Genomic DNA, 23980 nt, shown 5'->3' with positions numbered 1-23980 from the left:
TTTGCTCACACATCCCACAAGTTTACCTCCATCCTCTTCAAATCTATATGTATAGCTTTTTGAGTCTCAGTAAGAGTAAGTGTTTGTCAACAAGTAGCCTTAGTAGATCTATGCTATTAAACAGACTTACTTGCTATTGACACATTGGAGGTTACACAAACAGAGGGTGATATCTCTGCTCCTGCCAATGCCCTTTATTCAATTCACAACTTTTGAATTGATTCAAAATCCCTTATTTTTCCCCTTTTTTTCAGTTCCTCATAAAGTTTGTGATGATAAACTTTGCTTGTTACGAGTTGCATTTGTATACAATGGCAAATATGAACATCAAAGGCCACTCACGATGTGGCATATTATTTCTTTAGTTTCTTGAGTAAGAGTGGGATTTGAACACAATCCTGGGCACCTTTCTTTGTGTTCTATTTCCCCTTATTTTTTCTTATAAAGTCAAAGCCCTGATTATAAGACTGCTTTCCCCGTTGTTGAGTGGTGATGCAGAGGTTGTATTTAGTTACCTGGTTCTCTTGGTTGCTATCTAAGAGATTGCTGTTATCAGAACTGCTACTCCAGATGGATGAAGGGAACAGCTCACTGCTGGTGTTCCATCCATTATCTGCCGAAGTGTTCGCATTAGCCGATGTGTTCTCCCATGGATTGGAGGAACGGTACAATGGCTGCAAGGATTGGTAAATAATTATAAAAGTACATCAAGTGATATCAAAAGTGATAATTTAATGGCTGAAATATTTGCAATCTTTCTGGTATTGGGTTATTCCATTTGAAATCAATACTCCCCTTGTGAAAGATTTAGTCTTCCACAGAGGGAGTGTGGGTTTCAAATATAATAGACAATTTTGTAATTTCCATTTGAAATACTCACTCCAGTTGTGGAAGATACTGGTAAAGCCATATACAGGGGGTGTATGAGTTTCAAAATAAATAACTATAGCCAATTCCATTTCAAAAACATACCCCCTCTGTACAGGGGTTTGGCAGATTTCAAATAAATTAGCCCATTTTCTTTTGAGATTATTTTGCTGACTGTAGTTTCACTATATATCCAAAGGTCACTGATTTGAATCAAAGCATGCAAGTTACGGTTTATATACGTCAGACATCTCTCTACAATTACGAAAACTGTTTTAGTATCCTCCTTTGTTTGTTTTGCTGAGTCTCAGTAAAATTGAAATTGTCAACACAAGACCATATAGGTGCTTTATGTCCCGTCTTGAAACACCATCATTGACTCATACCTTAACATTATAGGTACAATTTGTGTGATTCTATTCATCTTACCTGTTGGGAGTCCTCTTTATCCATACCGGTTGACCAACCATTAGGACTGCTACTGATGAGAGGCTTGGAGACATGGCTGGGTGTTGTTTCCCAGATGCTGCTGGTTGGTGGTGCTGTACTGACGCCAAGTCCACCAAACAGGTCCGCCAATCCGCCTGTGACATAAAGAGGTCACAATTTGATTAAATGCATTGTAATACTATATTATATGATAAGATTATACTGCCTGCCTGCTTAATATATGCCTTGACATCAATACCACAAATATTAAAGAAAATCATTACACACAGGCAATTCAAAACTATGATTATGTAATCATACTGGTTCACCAAGATCATCAGTGCACTGGGGCCTTGTGGGTTTGGTAGGCTACACAAATTAACATATCATCACCTAAATATGAAAATTGTAAAACAATTTCATTGCGTAAGTGCAAGATTGGTCAGGCATTTCCGGAATGTGTACAAAAGACACTTATTTCAAAATATGATTAATTGCTGAGCATTGTAGATTTTTTGGTTCTTGTTTGTACTTTTTAATTTTAATTTTTTGCTGTTGTGTTTTGTGTTTGGAAACTTTTCTGTTAAAGGTGATGGTTACATCTGGCCTTTCGGCCATCTCCTCCATGATTCTTTGATGGTATTTTGATGTAATGATATTTTAGTGCGTATTTGGTATTTTTATGTGAATTGTGGAAATGAATGAATGAATGAATGAATGAATGAATGAATGAACGAACAAACGAACGAATATCTTGTCAATCCAAGTTGAATAGCTGATGATGTTCTCCCACCAGAATTTTCCTGGGTTTTTTTCTCATTAAAATGAATTCTCACACCTGTATAATACATATTTATCTAATGGCGACTCACCATGTTTGCTCTTGGGTCTAGATGAGGATGGTGTCATATCAGACAAACCAAGAGATTTGTTATCCCACATGGATGATCCAACTGAAATGATTACAAAAATAATTAAGCTTGTTAGTTCACATTTAAGCTGTAGATTATAAATTCAAGATCTGTTATTTCCCCATTCTTTTGTCCAATCATTTCCACACAGCCAGTTTTGTTGAGCCTCAGTAAAAATTGAAATTATCAACACAAGACCATATTAGGTACTTTATGTCCCGTCTTGAAACACCATCATGGACTCAACGCTTGAGATTTGAAATTAATCTGTTTTAGTAGATTCAAACGCCCACTACATCTGTGCAAACTTTCATGCGTGTACGTACAATGTTTGCACTTAATCTACCTAGCTACTGTTATCAATTTTAGCATGAACCATAGAGGTGGGTGTATAAAGTGGATCTTCATTTAAACATTTAAAATACAAGCACTGAACTGCTGGGCAATTTCACCATTGAACCCATGTTTTCAGATAGACAACTTGTGCTTTGGTTTACTCCATTTGGTATCTACACTCCCCACGTGGGAGTTTAACATCATTTCTTTCATAGTGTACATATGGATTTGAACTGGAATAGCACTATCTCTTTAGGTCATCCTGAATGACAAACTGTCCTGATGACATTTCCATCGACCCCATTAATTATGGTATTATCCAATCTAACTCTTATCTTTGCCTTACCATAGAAATCATCAAGCTGTCCTGTCTTCGCATCGCCCTTCCCGGATCCAAGACCAAAGATACCAGGACTGCTGGGTCCAGTAGATGTAGTACTGCTGGTATCTGAAGCACTATCGATGTCATTCAAAGCTTGGCTCCATGGATTTGAGGTGCGTGGCAAGGACTTGGACTTACTGCCGAAGATACCCTTGGCTGTAGTACCTATGGCACCTGATGAGATAAACATAACAATTGAAAGAAAAAAATTATTGGCAACTTCTTTAAATAAATTCATTGTATGTTTAAACATGCCTTTACATAAAATATTCATTTGGTGCGAAAAAAGCACCACATCAAACCTCACACTTGACACTGTCTGTCAATTGGGTTCGTCCAGTACACCCCCTATGGAAAACATGAACTTAATCTTCCACACAGGAAGTGTGAATTTCAAATGGGGTTACCTGAATGGGGGCTCCATATGAAATATGCACCCCTTGTGCAGGAAATTATGAACATGTTTGCCATAGAGGGGGAAATGGATTTCAACTTCAATAGCTTATCTTAATATTCCTACCTTTCAGTGACATCTATCCCAGCTAAAACACATTAATGGGAAGCAATTCCAACACAATGTTGGCAACACATTCCTGTTTCTTAAGTTACATTTGTTTCATGTAGAGTTATTGGTGCAAATTATGAGCAAGGCCTTTAACATTAGAGCATGATTTCCTTGGCTAAAATAGACTGCATGATTCTAGCAATGTTTTAAAGGTTTACAGAGTTGGTTATAATTAATAAATCACATAATTATTGATTTGAGATAATATCATTTCCAGGTACAGCTTTTCCACTAAACACTGAACTTTTTCCAGCATCTTAACTTTATACAGTATTCACACTGGGTCATTCCATGCCAACGCCAAGCCCTGGTATACACTATACCTCGTGGACATTTTTCTCAGTTTGGGTATTGATGAGAAATGAAAAACCTGAAAATTTGAGCCTCTTTATAACTGCTTTGTTTTCACACAGCAAAGCAAACTAAGAATAAAATCCATGAGGTGTGGTGTACACCTCTTGGTGAGTTAGCATGGAATGACCCTATTGTGTATTTTGTTTCACTGAATATTGGAGGCAATTTATCTAACAGCTCTGAACATAGATTTAGACTACTCTACTAAAAAAATAAAGCGCAGAACAGTTACTCAAAGCCGTAATGTATGAATTTGGTTAATTGTTTTCAAATCCGATTTTTCTGGCATGTTTGTAATGTTTACACATGTCCCAACTTAAAATTTGAATAATCCAAACTTGTTGTGTTTATAGGGCAACAGAGCAATTTTGAATTATTATCATAATTATGAAATTAAATCCCCCATAGAGCTCCTCAGTTAAGCATTCAAGATAGCCAGTGAGTTTTCTTTCATTTTATCTATTATTTCAGCTTAAAATGTACAGAAAAACAGGCAAATCCCACTTGGTCCAATCCCATTTGGTCCAATCCCACTTTGTCCAATCCCATTTGGTCCAAATCCCACTTGGTCCAGTCCCAGTTAGTCCAATCTCAATTAGTCCATGTCCCATTTAGTCCATGTCCCATTTAGTCCATGTCCCACTTAGGCCATGTCCCACTTAGTCCATGTCACACTTAGCCATGTCCCACTTAGGTCATCCCCACTAGGGCCATGTCCCACTAGGTCCATGTCCCACTAGGGCCATGTCCCATTAGGGCCATATCCCACTAGGGCCATGTCCCACTAGGTCCATGTTCTACTTATTGCCCCCATGTCCCAATTAGGCCATGTCCCACTAGGACCGTGTCCCACTAGGGCCGTGTCCCACTAGGGCCATGTCCCACTTGGGCCATGTCCCACTTATTGCCCCCATGTCCCACTTTTCTCTCACTCTGTAGTTCTTTGTGCCAAGTATGTAAATTGAATTTCAAGTACTTTTGTATAATAGTTAATTATTTTATATTATTATAAATATTTCTTTTTAAACATGATAGTATGAGATGTGATAACCCAGCAAACACAAAACGTTTTCGACATCATTTGCAAAAGTCTATAAGAAAATGTTTAAATGTTGGGTTATATAAAGGGTATAAAACATTTGCATAACATTAGAAAAACATTTTTTGATAACACACTGCAAATATTTTAACATAATGTTATTTAACTGTAAACAAAATATTTGGCAAAAAATGTTTGCAAATTTTGAAAAGATTTAAAAAATATTGTTGCAGTATATTTTCTTGCAAATTGTTTCAAAACGTTTTCATGAACTTTATATAACCCGACATTTAATGTTATTAAAACGTTTTTACCTAAACCAAAACCCAAAATATAATTTGTTTAAAACGTTTTTGTGTTTGCTTTTCACATGCATATACACTTAATTATGGACAAGATAATCATTTATAGATCATTTCCATTCTTAGTTTCTTTAGTACCTTCTTCTTCAATCTCTATCTCCTTCATTTGTCCTACTGCTTCTTTCTCTTTTCCTTCCTCTGTTTATCCTTCCTCCCCTCCATCCACCTTATCCTCCTCATTCGTTCTTCCTTATCTCCTTTTTTCCTCTCTGTTCTTCTAAATCTTGTCATCTTTCCATGTACACATAGGCCTGTGTATTGGTCCGAATGGGACATGGCCTAAGTGGGACATGGCCCTAGTGGGACATGGACCTAGTGGAACATGGCCCTAGTGGGACATGGCCCTAGTGGGACATGGATGGACCTAGTGGGACATGGCCCTAGTGGGACATGGACTTAGTGGAACATGGCCCTAGTAGGACATGGCCGTAAGACAGGGGTGTGAATGGAGCTTTCTAAAAAACGCGGAAAAAAGACCAAGTACCCATTAGTGCGTTCGAAGCACGTATAGAAAGCTTACCTACATCCGTATTTCATCATAAATATGAGAAGATTATAAGCTTACATTTCATAGCACAGATGTGAGTATTGCGCAACAAAATTACAATCCTGGTAGCCATGATTTAATAAACATGTCGTCACACTTTAGATGGATGGAACGGATTGAAAATATCAGTTTAGTTTCAGCTCAGTTCCCTACACAGGGAAACTGGTCACCGCCATTTTTATATCATTCCGATGGGAACAGTTCCAAACACAACATTGAGTACAAGCATGGATTCAAAGAAAAAGTGAACTTCGCAACAATATGTGGGATATGCATCACATGTTTTCTACTCTCATCTCCAGCGTCACAATATGTGTTTGTATAGCGTGTTCTACATAGAGTGATGAGTTTCTTTCTTCACTGGAGTTGAGGATGTTGAAAAAAGAATTCCTTTTAAAAAGGAAGGATTTGAAAAATTGAAAAACGTGGAAATGCATGGATTTCCGCGGATTTGGGAGTATTAAAAACACGGATTTCCGCGTTAACACAGAGATTTCACACCCCTCGTAGGATTGGACCAAATGGGAACTGGACAAAGTGGGAACTGGACCAAGTGGGAGTGGACCAAGTGGGAGTGGACCAAGTGGGAATGGACCAAGTGGGAATGGACCAAATGGGATTTGACTAAGTGGGATTGGACCAAATGGGATTGGACCAAGTGGGAATAAACCAGGCCTAACACTTGTTACTAATATTATTTCATACATTTTGGCAAAGAATAACAAAATTAATTAAAATCGTATCTTATGGTTTTAAGAATTGCATCTATACATTGTTCTACCTCAAGTTCAGCATGTGACATAGCCCCTTATTTAGCTGAATTGAATTCATTATCATAATTTCACAGAGCTTATACACATGCGTACATGGATGCTCTATAAACACACTTGTGGTGCAACTGCGTAAAGGCATTAACATCACTGCCTAACTTGAAGTAAAACAAAGTTTAAGACTAACAGATTGGCTAAATACAGCACTTGCACAATACACTGATATAAATGTTTAAATATTATGACATGATCTGATCCATTCAGGCCAAAGGAGGATATTTTGACAATCGAGTTATATAATCAACTTATTCAGTACCAAGCATGCTATCACTGACATTCTTGCCTCCCTGGCATACTGGGTTACAATGTTATAAGCTTTAATTGTTTAAGTTAATCTTTTATTACTTCCATGGTCCAGGTACGCGCTGGTGAATTGCGATCGCATAGAAGTGACAAGGTCGCTTACTACACGCTGCACCGACATCCAATGGGTCAACCGACTTGTTGTCACCTGTCCTGTGTGTGCACTCATGTATGCATGGCGTACAGCTCGGACCACAGAAGTAATAAAAAATTAACTTTAGTTTTTGCTCAATATTTTGTCTGAATCTCAATTTCACAATAAACCTTTTCAAATCAAAGTTTTCCAAAGACAGATCTTTGTTTATGATGACCCACTTTATAATTCTGGGTCATCATGCCGCTGTTGGCTGCAGCACTTACACTAGTTGCCACGGTTAATGTGTACACACCCGGTGCATATGGCCTGATTTTCCAAACATTTCCGCAGTTGATTTGAAAAAAGGTCTATTGCCACCTAATTGGTTCAGATCTTGCCATGTATGTGCTCACCCACAGAAGATAGAGTCTCCTTTCACCATGTGTAGAAAACAACATAAGACCAAAGCGCTAGGTAGAAAATGATGTGACGATATGATACTAGACACACTCTTTTACAGAAACAACACAGTTCAGTTCTCTCTGTTCACTGTTAGACATTATAATGCCAAGAAACATGAACTTCTAGTGCATGTAGATGTTTGATGTTAGCTAGAGATGAATGACTTTGGCAAGACTTTAGAATAATGATCACACCCAAAGTGATTAGTAGTAGGGTTAGGTTTTAGGGTTAGGATTTAGAATTAGGGTTACTGTAAATATTGAGATATCAGGGTTAGGTTTAGGCTTAGAATTTGAGCTAGGGTTAGGATTAGGATTGTGGTTGAGGTGGTGATCAATATTCTAAAGTATCTCCAAATCTTTTGTCTATCTAAACGCTAACTCACAAAGAGTGAAAGAGGAATGAAAAGATTGTCTACAGCTTCCACAAAGATAGATTGAATGAAAAAGAAATTGTGCAGAAACTATGGTTGTGTTCTCTTGGCTTCATAATACACCTTCAAATCAGATCAAATCAGAGCAATAAACCATATATTTAAGTAATACTAGGGATGATTTCATCTTCACCTGTGTGTATGAAATGGACTTTAATATGTACATGAATTACAATTAAAAAAAGTGATTTGAAAACCCATAGGAAAAACACATAAAATAAGGCCAATAAAATATGTCAAATGACAGGCCCAAGACCTTATGGCTGATTTACTATTTTTCAGCAATGAATTATTTCTGTAACAAAAACACCTGTAAATCCATTACTGAGTTATCTCATATAATTTAGTCACTGACATAATATATTATTATCGTAAGTATTTGGCCTTGACTTGTAACAATCTAAAGAAAGAGGATAATTTTGATTTCTTTTCATCTGGAATATTCTAAACTACAGTGATTCTACTATCATCTATGCACTAACACGGAAACACTCAAATGAATAGCTCTACTGATTTAATCTCACCAATAATATAAACCAAAAAAGAAAAAAGTCACAACAAGGAACTGACAAAACATTTGCTTCCTATAACTGAGAAAGTACACATGTAACTACACTTCTGAAGGCATATCATAAACCCAAGAGAACACAGGCAAAACTGGCAAATATGCACAAAAAATAATGAACACAAAGTTTTGATTAGTGTGCTGCACCAGCGTCATCACGTTCCTCTCATCATCATCCCTGCCATTTACCTGGATGCTTGGCCTTGTGTTGATCTCCAACAGGTATGAAAGCTGAATGACTCAGTCTCTCGGGTGCCGAGTAAGTCTTACCCAGTTTACTCTTCTGCTTTCCTCGTTTCGGCGTGTCGTTCTTGCTGCCCGCCACTGCACTGCTGTAGCTGTTTGGCCTCAGTCCCCCGCCAGGTGCAAATTGACTGCCTGCTTTTGTGCCGACTGCTCCGGGGCCGGATTCGGCGAGCTTGGGTTGGACGTTGAGTTGGCGGACATGGTTGGTGGGGATTGGTTTGGGCTGGTCCCACAATGGTGGCGGGGATCCAGAATCTTTGTCGTGCTCACTGCTGGATGTGCTCACAGCATCAGCTTCAACTTGATTCTTAGGTCCTGCAATGTAAAGTAGAAGATTGTGAGTGACATATACAGTGCTGATCAAAGGTAGTTTTCTTGTGGACTGACACGCAACATAAAATTAACACTCATCAGCACGCAAATGTTCTTGCTATACCAACAACCAAAACACACAGGCTGTGTGTGCTTGCTATAATTCTAAATGATCATTTGCTTTGGCTTCTACAGTTAAGACATATGTGATCCGGTGCATATGCGAGGCACTTGACACAAAGTCAACTTTGCATCTACTGGTATGTACAATTGATGTGTAAGACAATTGCCCACATGTTCCATGCAAAACCTAGGTTGGGAAATTAGTACGGTAATGATTAATTGATTAATCTATTTTTTACACGTCTGATAACATTACTGTAACACTCAATTAGTTTTTAACAGTTATAATACCTGCTTCAGCCTTGACAGCAGCTCTGAGTGCCTTTTGTGTGGCTTTGGCTGCAGCCTTGGCAGCAATAGAATGTGGCGACGTTGGCTCTTTGGAGTTACGATGATTCTTGTCTGATGGGATTGTGTAAGGCAACTCCAGAGTACTGCAACAAAACAATATCAGTGTTAAAATTCAATTAGAGATAACCCTTTTGTATGGATCTCGAAGCTACATCAAAATGACTGGTACCAATCCACCTGTTTCAAGTGATTATGGACAACACAACCACATCAAAATATAGCTTTGTAGATTAATGATGTATGATGAAAAATAACAAACTAATGCTGTATGCAAACCATGGAAGTGTATATACTAACATTGCACTAGTAGACAAAAGTTAACAAAAATAAAACCAATGTTTTGAACAGATAAACTGCCCTTCCTCAGGGACAAACTTCACAAATATATTACAGCAAATGATTGAAGCTAGCTACATGTAGGTAGCAAACATAAACAATTAAATAAATTACTGCAAATCATTTTAACCACAAAGCCAAAAAGAAGCATCTCTACCTACAGAAAAAGAGAACTAACTTGCTCTCCTTGAGGAACATAAAGGATAGACCACATTAAGTGTAACTGGAAATAATATGTTACATCAAAATCTGCAAAGAAGACATTATTTAGCATTTTTCACATATTCCCAGAAAAACATTACACCACCTTCAAGGATAAAAAACAAACAAAAAACCTTACATTTTCTAGCACACTTCATCACTGCTTGAGACTTGACTCAACTATTTCTAATACATCCCACTTAAACCAATTAAACTTATTACATGTTCGATAAACTTGGACACAAAGTTTTAATTGTTGAAAAGATATGATGAAAGAAAAATCTTTATATAAATATCGCCGGACCTAACAGGTTTCTTAGCTAAAAAATCTTAACTTTAGATGGGCTAGTCCAACTGAAATTCCTATACCCAGCTAGGCCTTGCCGTCTAGATTTTAAAGGCGAGTGGTTAACCCTAACACTGGACCCTGCTTTTTGGGATCGGAAGTCAAAGAAGATCCGAAAAAGTCAAGGAGAAGAAGAATTTTGACTTGGCACCCCGGATTGAACCTTTGACCCCTCGCATGCCAAGCACACGATCACGGACCGGTAGCTACGGGTTATTGCTGCCCGGCCAGCAATTCTGTGCGCATATAACACTTGGGGTGACTGCGTCATCGCAGACCCTGGGATTCATGCATGCGCAGATTTTTTCATCGTAAGATTTTGTAAGATTTTTGGGTGTTAGGGTTAGGGTAGGCTCTAATCTGGAAAAATACATCTTAGTTAACCCTAACACTGGACCCTGCTTTTTGGGATCGGAAGTCAAAGAAGATCCGAAAAAGTCAAGGAGAAGAAGAATTTTGACTTGGCACCCCGGATTGAACCTTTGACCCTCGCATGCCAAGCACACGATCACGCACCGGTCGCTACACGGGTTATTGCTGCCCGGCCAGCAATTCCATGCGCATATAACACTTGGGGTGACTGCGTCATCGCAGACCCTGGGATTCATGCATGCGCAGATTTTTTCATCGTAAGATTTTGTAAGATTTTTGGGTGTTAGGGTTAATCACTCGCTAGCGTGATGCTAGACGAGTGGTCGAATTTTCACAAATATCACTTATTTGGGTATAATCAAGTAAACCTTTGGTCTTAAAACGGTATCTATGTATTCATGTTGACTTTATCCGCTTGGAGGGGGCACAAAATCGATTAAGTGCTGAATTGGTTGATTCGATGGTAGATTTTGGGAGATTCGCGGCGAGTGATATTAAATGTCTATGGCGAGTGGAAAATCGCTCGCTAGAAATCGAGTTTGGGTGAGCGGTGGCGAGCGAGAGCGATCGCTCGCCTCAAACGGCAAGGCCTGTATACCCCTGTGGAAGACATAACCTTAATCTTCTACACAGGGAGTGTGAATTTCAAATGGGGGTTACCTGAATGGGTAACTCCATTTTGAAGTTCTCACCTCCCGTGTGGGAGATTCAGGTCATGTCTTTCATATGGGGTGTATGGATTTCAACTGCAATAGCCTAATACATGTATCAAATTCTTTTCCACTTACATCATTTTTGGTTTAAATAACTTTACAATGACACCCACCAGTTGTGTCCCTTTTACATTGGTTTCTCAACCATTTTTGCATTCATTGCCAAGTTTAAAACTGGGTTAAACTGAATAGACATTGTAGTTGCTTTAGAACGTGGGAAAGCATGTTAGGTCCTCGGATGTAAAACCATTTTTTATTTCCTCACATTTTCAGAGAACAATAGTTTCGAATAAAACAATTAAAACCTTGTGTCTAGCAATTACAATAAATAATAGTACTCCTGATCCATCCCCAGCATGCATATTTTCCAACACCACAAAGGTTACTGCTATCTTTTAAATTCTGGAACACATACTAAAATGCAGGGTAGTTTACTTGCATTAACATAAAAACAATTATTAGTCCACAAATTAGTTGTTACCAATTAAGTAATTCCGGAGGCACGTTCCGCCTGCTGATGTTAGTAGCATGATGAAAGAAGAAGTTGATGAAACTAATGTTTAGTTGTTCAGTTCAGTTGATAACACACATAAAGGTTAATATTTCCACATTATATAGTACTGTATTTCCTCCAATAGTCGCCCCTCCTCAAATAAACGCCCCCACCACTTTTTTCAACCAAGATATTTCAAAAATGCCGATATTTCCATGCTATCTTGTGTAGTAAGCTTTCCAAGTTGCTCACATGGTCGATAGCAGCAATAATTGCCGAAAATCTACATCGGAAACCCTGAAGTGAACCAAAAGTCAGTGTTTCTAATTCATAGTTCGTCATTTTAGCGTGACTTTTAAGGTTACCTAATGATTTTAACGGGGGTGTTTATTCGAGGAAATACGGTATATGGAGATTTGCTTCAAGTCCTTGGGAATCCTTAGTTAGTGAATGAAAATTACATGTAGGCACTATCTTCTCAATGTTCCAGTTTCTTTCCCCAGAATCTATTACTTATTCATGCAGTGCGCCAATCCATAGAATACAGTAGCAAGTTAAGAAGGACAAAAGATTCAAATCCAATGCAACTGATTTTCAAAAGATTTTGAAAATGTTATATACATCATACACGTATCTTAAAGATCATATCAAAAGCTTGAAATCCAGTCTAATTGATTTTCATTTTAGCATACTGAGTAAATCTACTTCCAAATAATTTTAAAATAAATGAAATTTGCATGTGAAAATCAAATCCAAGTTTCTTAATAAAAGAAAACACTGAAATATTGCTCATTAACATCTCTTGATGTTTATATTCTACCCAACATATGGTATCAATAATCATGATCCATCACATCAAAACACAGCAATTGTCTTTAAATATGTAAATTTAGATTTCTCAACCAAAGAACTGATTTCTTAAGCTTTAAAATGGCACCTCATTGTTGTCATATGTAGACTATTCACAGCAGCTGAAAGGTTTTTTCCATCAAATGCTGCAATATGATATGACTGCATGCACCATAGAAAGTGTACACAACACCTTTCAATTATTCCCTTAAATCAGAGGTGCTTCAACTTCTGTATGAAAAAATATGACCTCTAAAGGTATTGTGAAAGTATAACTCAATATTCAAGCAGCTCTTACTTATAATTCATTATGGAGCAAGCAGATACACTGCAATACACGATACTCCCTTCAGCTGCTGTGAGAATATTAATTCTATGTGGTAAATATAGTACAAATAAATTCCTAACATTTTTATAAACATTTTCTGTAAATAAGGGTTTCCAACACCTGCCATGTTTCTATATGATGGATCACAATTAAAACTGTTGACTTACCTGGGCCTCAACACATCTCCATTAAAAGGTGTATTCTTGTTGTCATTTTTGGCGTTTTTTCTCGACTTTGATTTGGGTTTGACATCTTCAAATTTGAGTGCATCTAGGTCCAGCACACCTGCTTCGGGGTCTGATACCTTGGCATTTGCCTTGGGACCTCCTGAAGACCAGATGGGCTCACCATTAGACACAACATGCTCAAACTGCAAACAAGGTGAAATGATACAATTCAATATAGTACAAAATCTTTTCTGTTATGACACTTTTGATACCATTTTGGTCAATGGTCAGGGCTTTCAGGTCTTATATTTGCCCCGTTTTGTTTTGTTTATTTGATTTTAATAATAGTTTATAATAGTAACACACTGACATTGTAAGCATTAAGTCAATGATGCGACTGGTCAAATTAATATTTCATATGTATTGCAGGTATTGAGTTATGAAAAATAAAAGGCCCACCCAGTGAAAATCATGAAACCTAAGACTACATATATTGAACAAATTTATATTTTCCTCCTGTTGACAACCCAAAATTACAACACAGTGCCCTATAGGCGCTATAATACATGTAATTTATGCGTAAATCGTCATTCAATATCCAAATCAACTGAAATTTTGACATTTTTTGTATCTATTGAATGATAGCCTAAAAAGTGGACCTAAAATCATAAATTACCCCTTTAAACTGAACCTCCCATTGTGAAACAAAAAGTCACCAATTTTCTTTCTTAACCATTGGTTTCTATGGTACAGGAAATTGTCAAAAGTTGCAAGGAAAATCTTCAAAATTCACCTAATTGGATTACAAAATTGCTGGTGTGATAAGCTCACCTTGTTAGTTTTATCAGACTGCTCAGAGTCTGCATTGGAACATTCGGTAGTGGTGGATGACGAATCGTCACGGTCTGGCTCCCTAGTCTCTTCCGACTTGCGAGCCATCTTACTCTGCGCTCTCCTTGCTTCTCGCTCTTCTCGCCTGCTGCTGCTATTTAGTGCTTTGGATTTACGTTTGCCTTTTGGTAGTTTTATACGTGCTGCTGGATCTAACTCTTCTATGCTCGGAGTCCTCGAGATATTGTCTGGAGGGTCTCCGATGGGGTCTAAATCTGAATTTTTTATGAAAGGTGTTTCTTTGCTGCTATCCCTGTTGCCGGTGTGGTTCCACGATGCCTCAACATCGGATGATGCTCGGCGTCTGTTTCGTGCCACTTTTCGATGTGATAAATCATGGTTTGCAATAGTTGGTGTTGATGAACTATGGGTAAAATCATTGCCATGTTTGCTGTGTGAGTAAGGAGTACTGTTGGGAGTATAATTGGTAACCCGAACCCTTTCTTTGTTTGGAGGCGGCCTACGCTCAGCTCTAGTATCATGGTTGTTGCCAACACTTTCATGAGATCTTTGCGGTGATGATGACTGTCTAAAAGGTAATTTTCCACTAAGGCTTGATAAAACACTCTGTGACCTGCAATTAAAAAAAATAGAGATGCCTCCAATTATATTATATGATGTAAGTTATTGCAGCTGCCTACAATTGTAGTTTCCTAAAGGACTGGGATTATGTGTTCTATTTTGATCATCTGTTATGGAGTCAAAAGGGGTAAATATCTTAAGTTTATTCAATTTGAATATAAATTAGTACATGTGATTGCTGTTGCTACGATTCAAAATATGATGGGGGTTATTTAAAGGTCACCAGAGGTCAAACAAATGTCAAATTGTGTCAATAGATGGATTATGAAACTGAGTACATTCATTCGTAAATAAAGACAATTTTGTCCAAGGTAATTTCAAGGTCATTTGAAGGTCAAGTTAGTATCTGTTTGAGGTCTTGTATGAAGTTTTGGGCTGCACATACAATAATCGCCAAGTTACAAATCTGCATTACTCCTAATACCGTCCACTTCACATTTCATGATATGGCTCACTTTATAAGGTATATGTTTAATATTGCTGGCAGCAATAAGAGGAGCAATAATATGGCAAATACTTAAGAAATAAAGGGTAATGCATTATCCTTTGCACCCAAATAATGTGTGCGAGGCAGTAAAACCGTAAATTTAAACGTTTTTACTGCCAAGGACACATTATTTGAGTGTAAAGGATAATGCTGCACCCTTTATTTCTATTCTATTACCACAAAATAGTGCGATTTAAAGAGAAAATATCATTTTTTGGCACAAATATTTAAAGTTGTTTACTTCAAGGTGGATAGCGACGCGTAAGTGACAGCGCGTGTCGCGGAAATATTGCACGTGAAACCACGCGTAATGCTGTGCACAGAATGTGTTACGGCGCTTGACCCATTATTGCAGAATAATGGGCTCTCACGTGACGTGTTTTAACAAATAACAGTGCGCGATTTTGAATAATGGGTCGTAAGAGTAATAGAATTTCTTATAAATGCACCTTTTCATTATACACAGCCACAAGCGTGGGAAGTCTACCAAGACATGCAACATGTTTTATAGTTTGTCTCACCTCAAGTTGAGATTTATGCCATGTTGGATTTCACAGTGGCAGTTTTGAATCGCACACTAACCTAATCCAGTGGGGAGTATACACGCGTGTAGAATGGTGCTGGCAACGCAACCGCATATCACAAACTGATAGCATGCTAAGCCACCCTGAATAGCTCTCAACTTGAGATGAGACACAGTAAAGTCAACTTTCAAAAACTTGTCTTTCTTCTCTTTGAAGTGCAACACTTACCCAGATTTCAAACTTCCGCCGCCCCCACCCCCGTCACCGCTATTGAATACTGGTATATTTCTTAAATCAAACCGCTTTAACTTGTTGATTTCACCATTTTCTTCGCAAACTCGGTTGACCACAGGTTCCATAAGTCGTACTGCTTCTAGATACGCAGCTGTCAGAATTCCCATAAAGAGCACCGTCATTAGAACAGCTGATACTGCATACAGGAGTTGCTCCCAAGGTGGTCTGGGGAGCGCCGATGTGCAGATGGAAAGCATGTGAGGGGGTAGGGTGGCTATTAGTGTATATTCTAAAGTCTCGCTATTGTATGTGTGGATGCTCAGTTGACGAGTGATCCGCGAAAGTGTAAAATCTGGTGTGAATCTGAAAAGAAGAGGAAGAAAAAAGTTGGTCACATTTCATCTTAAGGTGTGGTTTATAAGATTCTGTTGATAGTCTTTTAAGACTCAAATTACATGAGTGTAATTTATACTTTTAAAATTTGCAATAAAAAAAACTCTACAATCATTTCAAATTTGGTCACAGCTTTATTATACTGGGAAAATATGGTATATTTATTATAGTGAATCAACTTTGGGGTAAATTATGATACTCATCTACCAAACAGTTTTTTTTAATATCATTTGTTGTTCTTCTTCTGATCTTGAAGTCCAAAATCTGCAGTTGGTCAATAATAATATTCCTCCACCTTGACATAAAGCATCCACAAATTTTGAGAATTAATTATCAAAATTGACTTACGCTATATCCAGCCTTTTTGTCTCATTGGGCTGCAGTTCTATTGGGCGACACTGAAGTACCCTAAAACCAAAGCCCTCACAGTCGCATCCGTTAATTTGAAATTTGTGTATTGCGAGCGGAAGCTGCCCTGTGTTTTTAAGACTTAAAGTACGCTTCACTGTAAAATTTGGTGGAACCCTAGCTTTTGGAGACGACCCTGAAAAAAAATATATATATATATATATATTTATTAATATAAATATACATGATACAATATGCTTGAACTGGTATCAAATTAGTTGATCTGTGAAAACCTCTCTTGTATGTACTGTGTGATTCAAGTGACTGTTGAATCAGAACTTTTTTATATGCTTCTTAAGTTTGAATTTAGTGTCACCTCCTCGCCCCCCCTTAGGTTGACTAACTTGGTAGAGCATAAGTAAAGTAAACTTAACATCTCATGCTCAAAATCTTACTGCTCACTTGGGGATTTCGTCACTGGTTATTGGTTTTGTAGCAAATCGATAAGTGGTTTCATTTAGTCATGTTCAGATGTTGAGATTGATACAAATAAAGAATATTTTCATTGTTTTGGAAATGTTATATTAAATAATTTGACATACAATCAAATTCAACTTACTGTCACAATCAACTAAATGGCTTTCTTTGAGCTCAAAAGGTAGACTGCTTCTGGCACTGGGTTTCTTGCCATTCATTCTGAGCTCTCCCCGAGCCCCATGTCCCCTCACCATGAATGCATCCAGTACTGTCAGGTTATTTCTGCAAAATGATACAAGATAAAATAAGTAATTACTACACTAACAGGAAAAGCAAATTGTGTGTAGCGTAAAAAGGACAAAATGCATAAAAATAAATACCTAAGTGGAAGAAGGGCCCAAATCCACCATTTTACAAAAATAAGTTAGACCTAGCATTTTATTGCCTGTGTGTGAAAGAAGGGCTCAAAATCCACTCTCTAAATATTTTTAGGGGGGTGATACACCCTAGCTTATCCCTGTGCCTCGCAAGTTAGTCGGCACTCAAATTGGGCTAGCTATAACCCTGTTGAATATCAATGCAGCTTAATGCTGAGCCTCTCTTTTGTTGGTACATTGAAAATGATGATACCAGCAGTTAGTTACTGGTTTGGTTAGAAAATGAACAGTGAATTGTGCCCAGTCAGTAAGTTACCTGATTAAGATGAGTGATATTCTCTCCCTGTTATCATTTGGTCTGAAGCCAATGCTGATGGTGACATTTTGCCGTGGTCTGATCCCTATTGTCAGTGCTGTCCTATTGGGTTTTACTCCAAAATTTTCTTCTATGGCAGTTTGCGTGCTAAGGCACTTTCCTGGGGAATGCTGTTGAGGAAAAATACAACACATGATTTTTTAGTGAAAATACAAACTTTATCCAATTGCAATACAAGGCCCAGTGTGATTATATAGTCTGACGATAGTGATGCAATCAAGCTAAACGAGTCAGAGTCGGATGTTGATCAAAATCAAAAATCAGTTTTCAATTTCATTACATGAGCCATTCTCAATGCTCTATTTTGTTGACCCCCCTCATTATAATTAGACTTACAGTTCCATAGATATGACCATTTTAGTGTTGCTCAAAACAACAAAAATTCAAAAGAAGTTGAATACTTTTATTGGCTATATCTCAAAATCAATACTCGCGACATCCAACTCATTTTGCTTGATCACATCATGACTATGCGACTATATAGTGTGACTTTTTGTGTACATTTTCACATTGTGACAAACAGATTTTCTATTATCAGCAGACATTTTTTGTTCCCTGCTGCAATTTTTCACCCAAATAATTAACCTTTATTTGGAGCTTGGGAAAAATATTGCCATAGCTGATTGTCACAATGACAAAACACACACAATTGTCAAGCTATCTACTGGCCTTAAAATGAGAAGGCTAATCTCAATAATTGCGCTAACTTTTTTTGATTACTCAGACCTGCAAAAAAAATATTGGAAAGAAAATATATTGCCACTGACTTGTTATCAGTATGCAAAATTATACATGCTCAAAATATGAAAATTCTTATTCCACAAATAAAAATCTAAATGTAAATTATTACTGAACTTTTGAGTGAAAATTGTTGCTTGCTGTAAAACATTGCATTAGAGCATTTGATGTATAAACATAAGAGCTCAATTTTGTCCATTATTATGTTTTGATGGATCCAAGTTGTGATAATATTGGATCCAAAACATAATAATGATAAAATTGGATGCTTTACGCCCAATATTTATTGGTCTCGCTATGAGTTGTAAAATATTGGACTCGACTACGTCTCGTCCAATATTTTAAAAATCATAGCTCGACCAATAAATATGGGCTCAACCGATCCAATTTTATATCAAAGAATGAGTCAAATGAAAAGAAATGAAGAGTCTATGTGCAAAAACTGATATAAACGATATACTGCCCTGTGTTTATTTTGATATTGAAAGTGTTACTGGCAGTGGCGGCGCCAGGAAATTTTTTTCGGGGGGGCATTAGGGGGGCAAAGTGAATTTCAGGGGGGGGGGGGCAAAATCAACAAAGTTTGTGCAAAATCGTAATTTTGGGTTTTTTCTGGGGGGAACAGGGGGGCAAGAGTTCTGACTGGGGGCATTTGCCCCCCATGCTCCCCCTCAGTGGCGCCGCCACTGGTTACTGGTATAATGTAAATGAGTATTTAGTAATGTTAATTGCTTATAAATTCAATTTCAGGATTCAAAATAAGCAGGAGCCAGGGCCAAGTATGTCCCTGCTGAACTTGCAAATGCCCCTGGTTCCCATGGAAATCTTCATGACCAGAAGCAACTTTTAATTGAAACTTGCCCCCAAATTACTAATGCACAATTATCATCAGAATAGCATAATATTCATTTTTGCACTGCATTTGGCCCAGGCTGAAGCGAAATTTCCCCTGGTTCAACACAAAAACACACGACCCAGGGGCAATTTTCACAGGAAGTTGCCCCTGCTTCAGAAGATCTATTTCAGGGTTATCTCATTGCATTATAGCTATCTTAAAACAGAAGAACACAATGCAGATTTAGGATATCATGTTTTGCATCTATTCTCTTCAAATCCAACCGCAGAGTTAGTAGAGCATGGGAATCAGAAAATGTGTTAGTACCATTTTCTCAGACAGATTGTAGAGATTAGAAATATTCTTTATATAAGAGACAAATAGATGTAGAAAGAGATGTAAGACAGAGTGTGAGAGTATGAGGGAGAGAAACATGGAGCGAATATTGAGAGAGGGCTGCATGAGAGCAACCCAGTAAAGAAAATGTTTTGCAGAAAATATTTAATGTCAGGTTATGTAAAGGGTATAAAACATTTCAATAGCATTCAAAAACATTTTTGAAAACTTACAGCAAAACGTTCTATTATGTTAGTTTCTAACATAATGTTAACATTCAAGTTATAATGTTAACATTCCAACATAATGTTTAAAGTGATAACACAATATTTTGCCAAAAAGTTTACATAACCCGACATTTAAATGTTATTAAAATGTTTTGACCAAAACATGTTTATAATATTTTAAAAATATTGCTGTGTTTGCTGGGTAGTGAATGGTAGAGTGAGAGGGAAATTAAGAATAATAGTGAAAGATGTGGAGATAAGACTAATTGTAGAATGTGCATGGATGAGCATGTGATTGTGTGAGCAAGAGCAAATAACAGTGAGAGAAAGATTTAAATTGTTAGCAGTAAGCCTGTTCTTTATATCTTCAATTCCACACAACAATGGCCACTTCAGTTCAATGCAAAAGTCTGTTCAAGGACTGAGGCAAGCGACACGTTGGAATTTCTTGTTTCCCAGGAAAATTGTCAAATGGCAGCATGAGTAGTACAAGTCCAAAAATATTTCACAGGATTTTTAATTCTTGGTTCTTAAGTCAACTGCGAGAATCACAAAATAGAAACCATGCAAAAATGTCCTGTTTGACAATAAAGCATCACCAATAGAAAGAGAAAGTGTCCCATATCCAAGGCTTTTTAACAACAGAGACAGACATGCATGCTGAGAATGGCAACTGGAGTCATCGGGAAAGTGACTTATTATTTACATGGATACATTTTTGCTTCACAGCAATTCCTGAAATATTACAGAAACAAAAAAAAGACAATATTTTGTTTACTGACGTTGTTATTGCCCTTTCACCAGCTTGTAGAAATGCATCATACACCCTGCTTTTAAAAAAAATAAATAAATGATGATGGTTGTTAGCCAAAAGTATCCTCATAGCTTCACAGAATTTTCCACTACCTCTTTCTTTTTCTTGGTCGTTTTCGTTGTTGTTTTCTGTGGTGGCGCTTTAGCGTTTGGGGGAGGAGACATCACTATGGTAGGAGCCCCCGTTTTGCCATCCATTTTACTGGTGTCGATAATAATCTGCTGACCGGCCGGACCTTCTGTAGAAGCGATTGGAATGACGGTCATTTCCATGCCATTAATGTTGATTTTGATGGGTTGTTGCTGTTGCTCAGTATCAGGTGGTGTTGGTGGTGGTTGAGTGTGTCCAGTGGACTTGCCACTGTTAGGCTCAGGTTTCCCAAGTGATGTTGGAGGACGCATGCATTCTGGGTTCTGTTTTATACACATGGGTAGTAAATTAATGCTATAATGAACATGCATTCACAGTACAGGATTTCAATTAATTATCATAAAGGTTATTACACATTTATAACAAATTTTGATACGTTATAAATGTTACATGTTATGTTATGTTTTAATATGGTTAAAACCATCAATATGCAATAGTCCAATCATTTTGTTTTTGTTTTAAATAAGTACTTTATGTTCATCAGAAAATTGAACCAACTATACATGAAATAAATATAACTTTGTATTCACAATAGCAATTGTGAGAAAAAAGTTCTGATAACAAATCTCAAATAGTCAGCATATTATATCAGCAACTTTCAAGCTTGTAAAATTGTTGATTCTGCATGAGAAAGTAGTGTCTACTTCCTGCCAGAACTGATCCTAGTAGATTCTAGCACTGGTTTTAAATTTATATGACTAGTAAGCTTCAGACTGAGCCTATTGCTGTGAAGTAGAAAATGGTTGCTGAGGTTTGTCAACTACTTCAGATTTCTCAAACAGAACTTTAGATGTACAATATCTAACGACAACCTGACTGAATCCCAATCAAAGTCCGACTTACCTTGTCTGTTACGTCAATCATGAAAAATGTGTCTGGGTCATCAATTTCTATTAATTCTGAATCAAACCTACAGGAAAAAATAAGGAAAGATTGCTAATATATGATATTTATACAACATGCTTCAGAGTCCAACCTTCCATTACTTCATTTCAATGTTGTACCTTCTCATTATTTCCACTATCCAGCCCGGCTGGTAATCCATAAAAGCCTTACAGGAACTTCTAACTACTTTTTTTTTATCTTTCAATAACTTTTAACTACTTGACATTCTTGAGTCTTACTGAAATACCTCAATTGCTACCAATGCTATCAATGCTGTGAAAGTACATCATGAGAGCCTCACAGTAATAGATCAAGTCAATATTTGTTAAAGGAACGTTAAAGGAACACTGGTAGTGTTGTTGTGGCTCATGGATGGTATATAGTTAATTTTTTAATCTTTGTGCAGGCTTGTTTACACTTGTGTGTGTATCATGATGTGCCATTTACCAGTATGGTGGATTTCACATAGCGTAACGCATGTGACCATACAGAGTCAGACTTATCTGCATATCTTGAATATCTTTGACATACACTTATTAAACACTGTTGCTAATGAACTAGAACCACTTTCACAGGTTTTAACCTTCCACACCCCAGAGAAAGATGATAAAGAAAACCTCACAACTTCATTGCCACCGTATTATACAACTATTCAGGGTTCCTTTCATGTGTTAACCATTACGAATAGGCGTGCGACATCAAGCATGTGCATAGGACCTTGTGGAAAATAATATGCGCTGGACGGTTGGCAGTAGGCTTAATTTGAAAAAGAAATCTGGAAAAAATAATAGTAGTGAAAATTCAACCTAGATATGCATTAAGCTTACCTGTCTGCGAGTAGGTCTAGTACTGTGTTGGGGTCCTGATAGGCTGCTATGGGTAATAGCTGCACCAGGATTAAACTATCTGATGGATTGTATAGAGTAACTTCTCCTTTCTGTAATGACAAATTGAAATAAAAGATTCATTTTTAATAACAGCTGCTTTTATAACTCGTAATCAGCATGAATTATTTGGTATTTGATACTGTACCCCCACATACACACATCCCATCTATCCAATACTTACTGTCTCCAAACATTGTCAAAATACCAATTTTATTAATGAACACAGCATTGCAATGCTCATCCCAGTCAGACCATAATGAACATGTAACTTATTTTCACTTCTTTATCATACTTACCGAAGAATTTCCTATGTAGGTGAGTGGAAAATTGATGATGTCATTGCGCACCAATCTCGGCCAAACGAGTTCAGCACTAATGGGTATCTCTAAACCTTTAACCAAGTTGCTGTTTAGCTTCATGGTCACATTTATTCTGCAAGAAAAAGAGTATGTGATTTTTAGTGAACAAGCAATATACGAAATATGACCATTAAAAAGGAAAAAATTACTTGTAGGTTACAAGCGCATCAGTACACTAAGTTGGGGTATTGCGTCTTTAACAAATCTTCTCTCAGATTTAATATGTCAGCTAGATCCATGTGTCATAGGTAGAATATACACTGGTGAAGTTATGTAATGATCAGATTAACTACCATAGCAATAGGTGAAACATTTTTTTAATATACCGCTCTGCATTGGTATGTTTACGCGGTACCTCTGCATTGAAGTATATATCATGCTGATCACTTGCACCTGTAAGACCAGTATTGTATTCAATCTATGATTGCAGACATACCCAGGTGATGAGTGCAACCTGCTTGTAATGCAGCGTGTTATATTAAAAATTGTTTTCACCTATTGCTATGGCACTTTGCCAGTGTATATAACATATTTTTAGAGTATTAACATAGAAACTCTATTGCTGATAGCTCAACTTACAAATTTTCTCCTGTTTCTTCTAGCTTCATCCACTTGTTGCGTAGATAGTTGTAAAACAATCTGTCTACATCCTGAGTTTCCTCTGGTAAAGCTAAAGATTGTAACCACACTTGTTCATCTGAAGAAAAATGGAACGATATATCAAATTGAGTCTGGAGCATATTCATTTGAGGTGTAAAAAAC

The 23980-nt window shown here is 37.3% G+C and overlaps 1 protein-coding gene across 4 annotated transcripts in view; it reads right to left on the bottom strand.

The window, feature by feature from the left end:
- Window positions 1-23980, bottom strand: part of LOC140160994 (transmembrane protein 131-like) — a 56773-nt gene that overhangs the window by 3262 nt on the left and 29531 nt on the right. The window contains exons 14-31 of one of the 4 annotated variants that reach the window (XM_072184356.1): window positions 23798-23915; window positions 23156-23291; window positions 22800-22909; window positions 21931-21997; window positions 21030-21350; window positions 17928-18097; window positions 17377-17516; window positions 16758-16953; window positions 16011-16379; window positions 14130-14763; window positions 13299-13501; window positions 11943-11975; window positions 9434-9576; window positions 8651-9022; window positions 2890-3099; window positions 2169-2249; window positions 1297-1451; window positions 516-674 (exon numbers count right to left, since the gene is read on the bottom strand). In XM_072184356.1, coding sequence (XP_072040457.1) covers window positions 516-674; window positions 1297-1451; window positions 2169-2249; window positions 2890-3099; window positions 8651-9022; window positions 9434-9576; window positions 11943-11975; window positions 13299-13501; window positions 14130-14763; window positions 16011-16379; window positions 16758-16953; window positions 17377-17516; window positions 17928-18097; window positions 21030-21350; window positions 21931-21997; window positions 22800-22909; window positions 23156-23291; window positions 23798-23915 — 3617 coding nt within the window. The remainder of the gene's footprint in view (window positions 1-515; window positions 675-1296; window positions 1452-2168; window positions 2250-2889; window positions 3100-8650; window positions 9023-9433; window positions 9577-11942; window positions 11976-13298; window positions 13502-14129; window positions 14764-16010; window positions 16380-16757; window positions 16954-17376; window positions 17517-17927; window positions 18098-21029; window positions 21351-21930; window positions 21998-22799; window positions 22910-23155; window positions 23292-23797; window positions 23916-23980) is intronic. The other 3 variants (XM_072184358.1, XM_072184357.1, XM_072184359.1) reach the window with 3 other exon arrangements.

The sequence above is a fragment of the Amphiura filiformis genome, chromosome 9 (assembly GCF_039555335.1).
Source record: "Amphiura filiformis chromosome 9, Afil_fr2py, whole genome shotgun sequence".
NCBI classification, from domain to species: domain Eukaryota; kingdom Metazoa; phylum Echinodermata; class Ophiuroidea; order Amphilepidida; family Amphiuridae; genus Amphiura; species Amphiura filiformis.
Note: the sequence above shows the minus strand (reverse complement) of the source record. Positions and strands in the feature narration are given on the sequence as shown.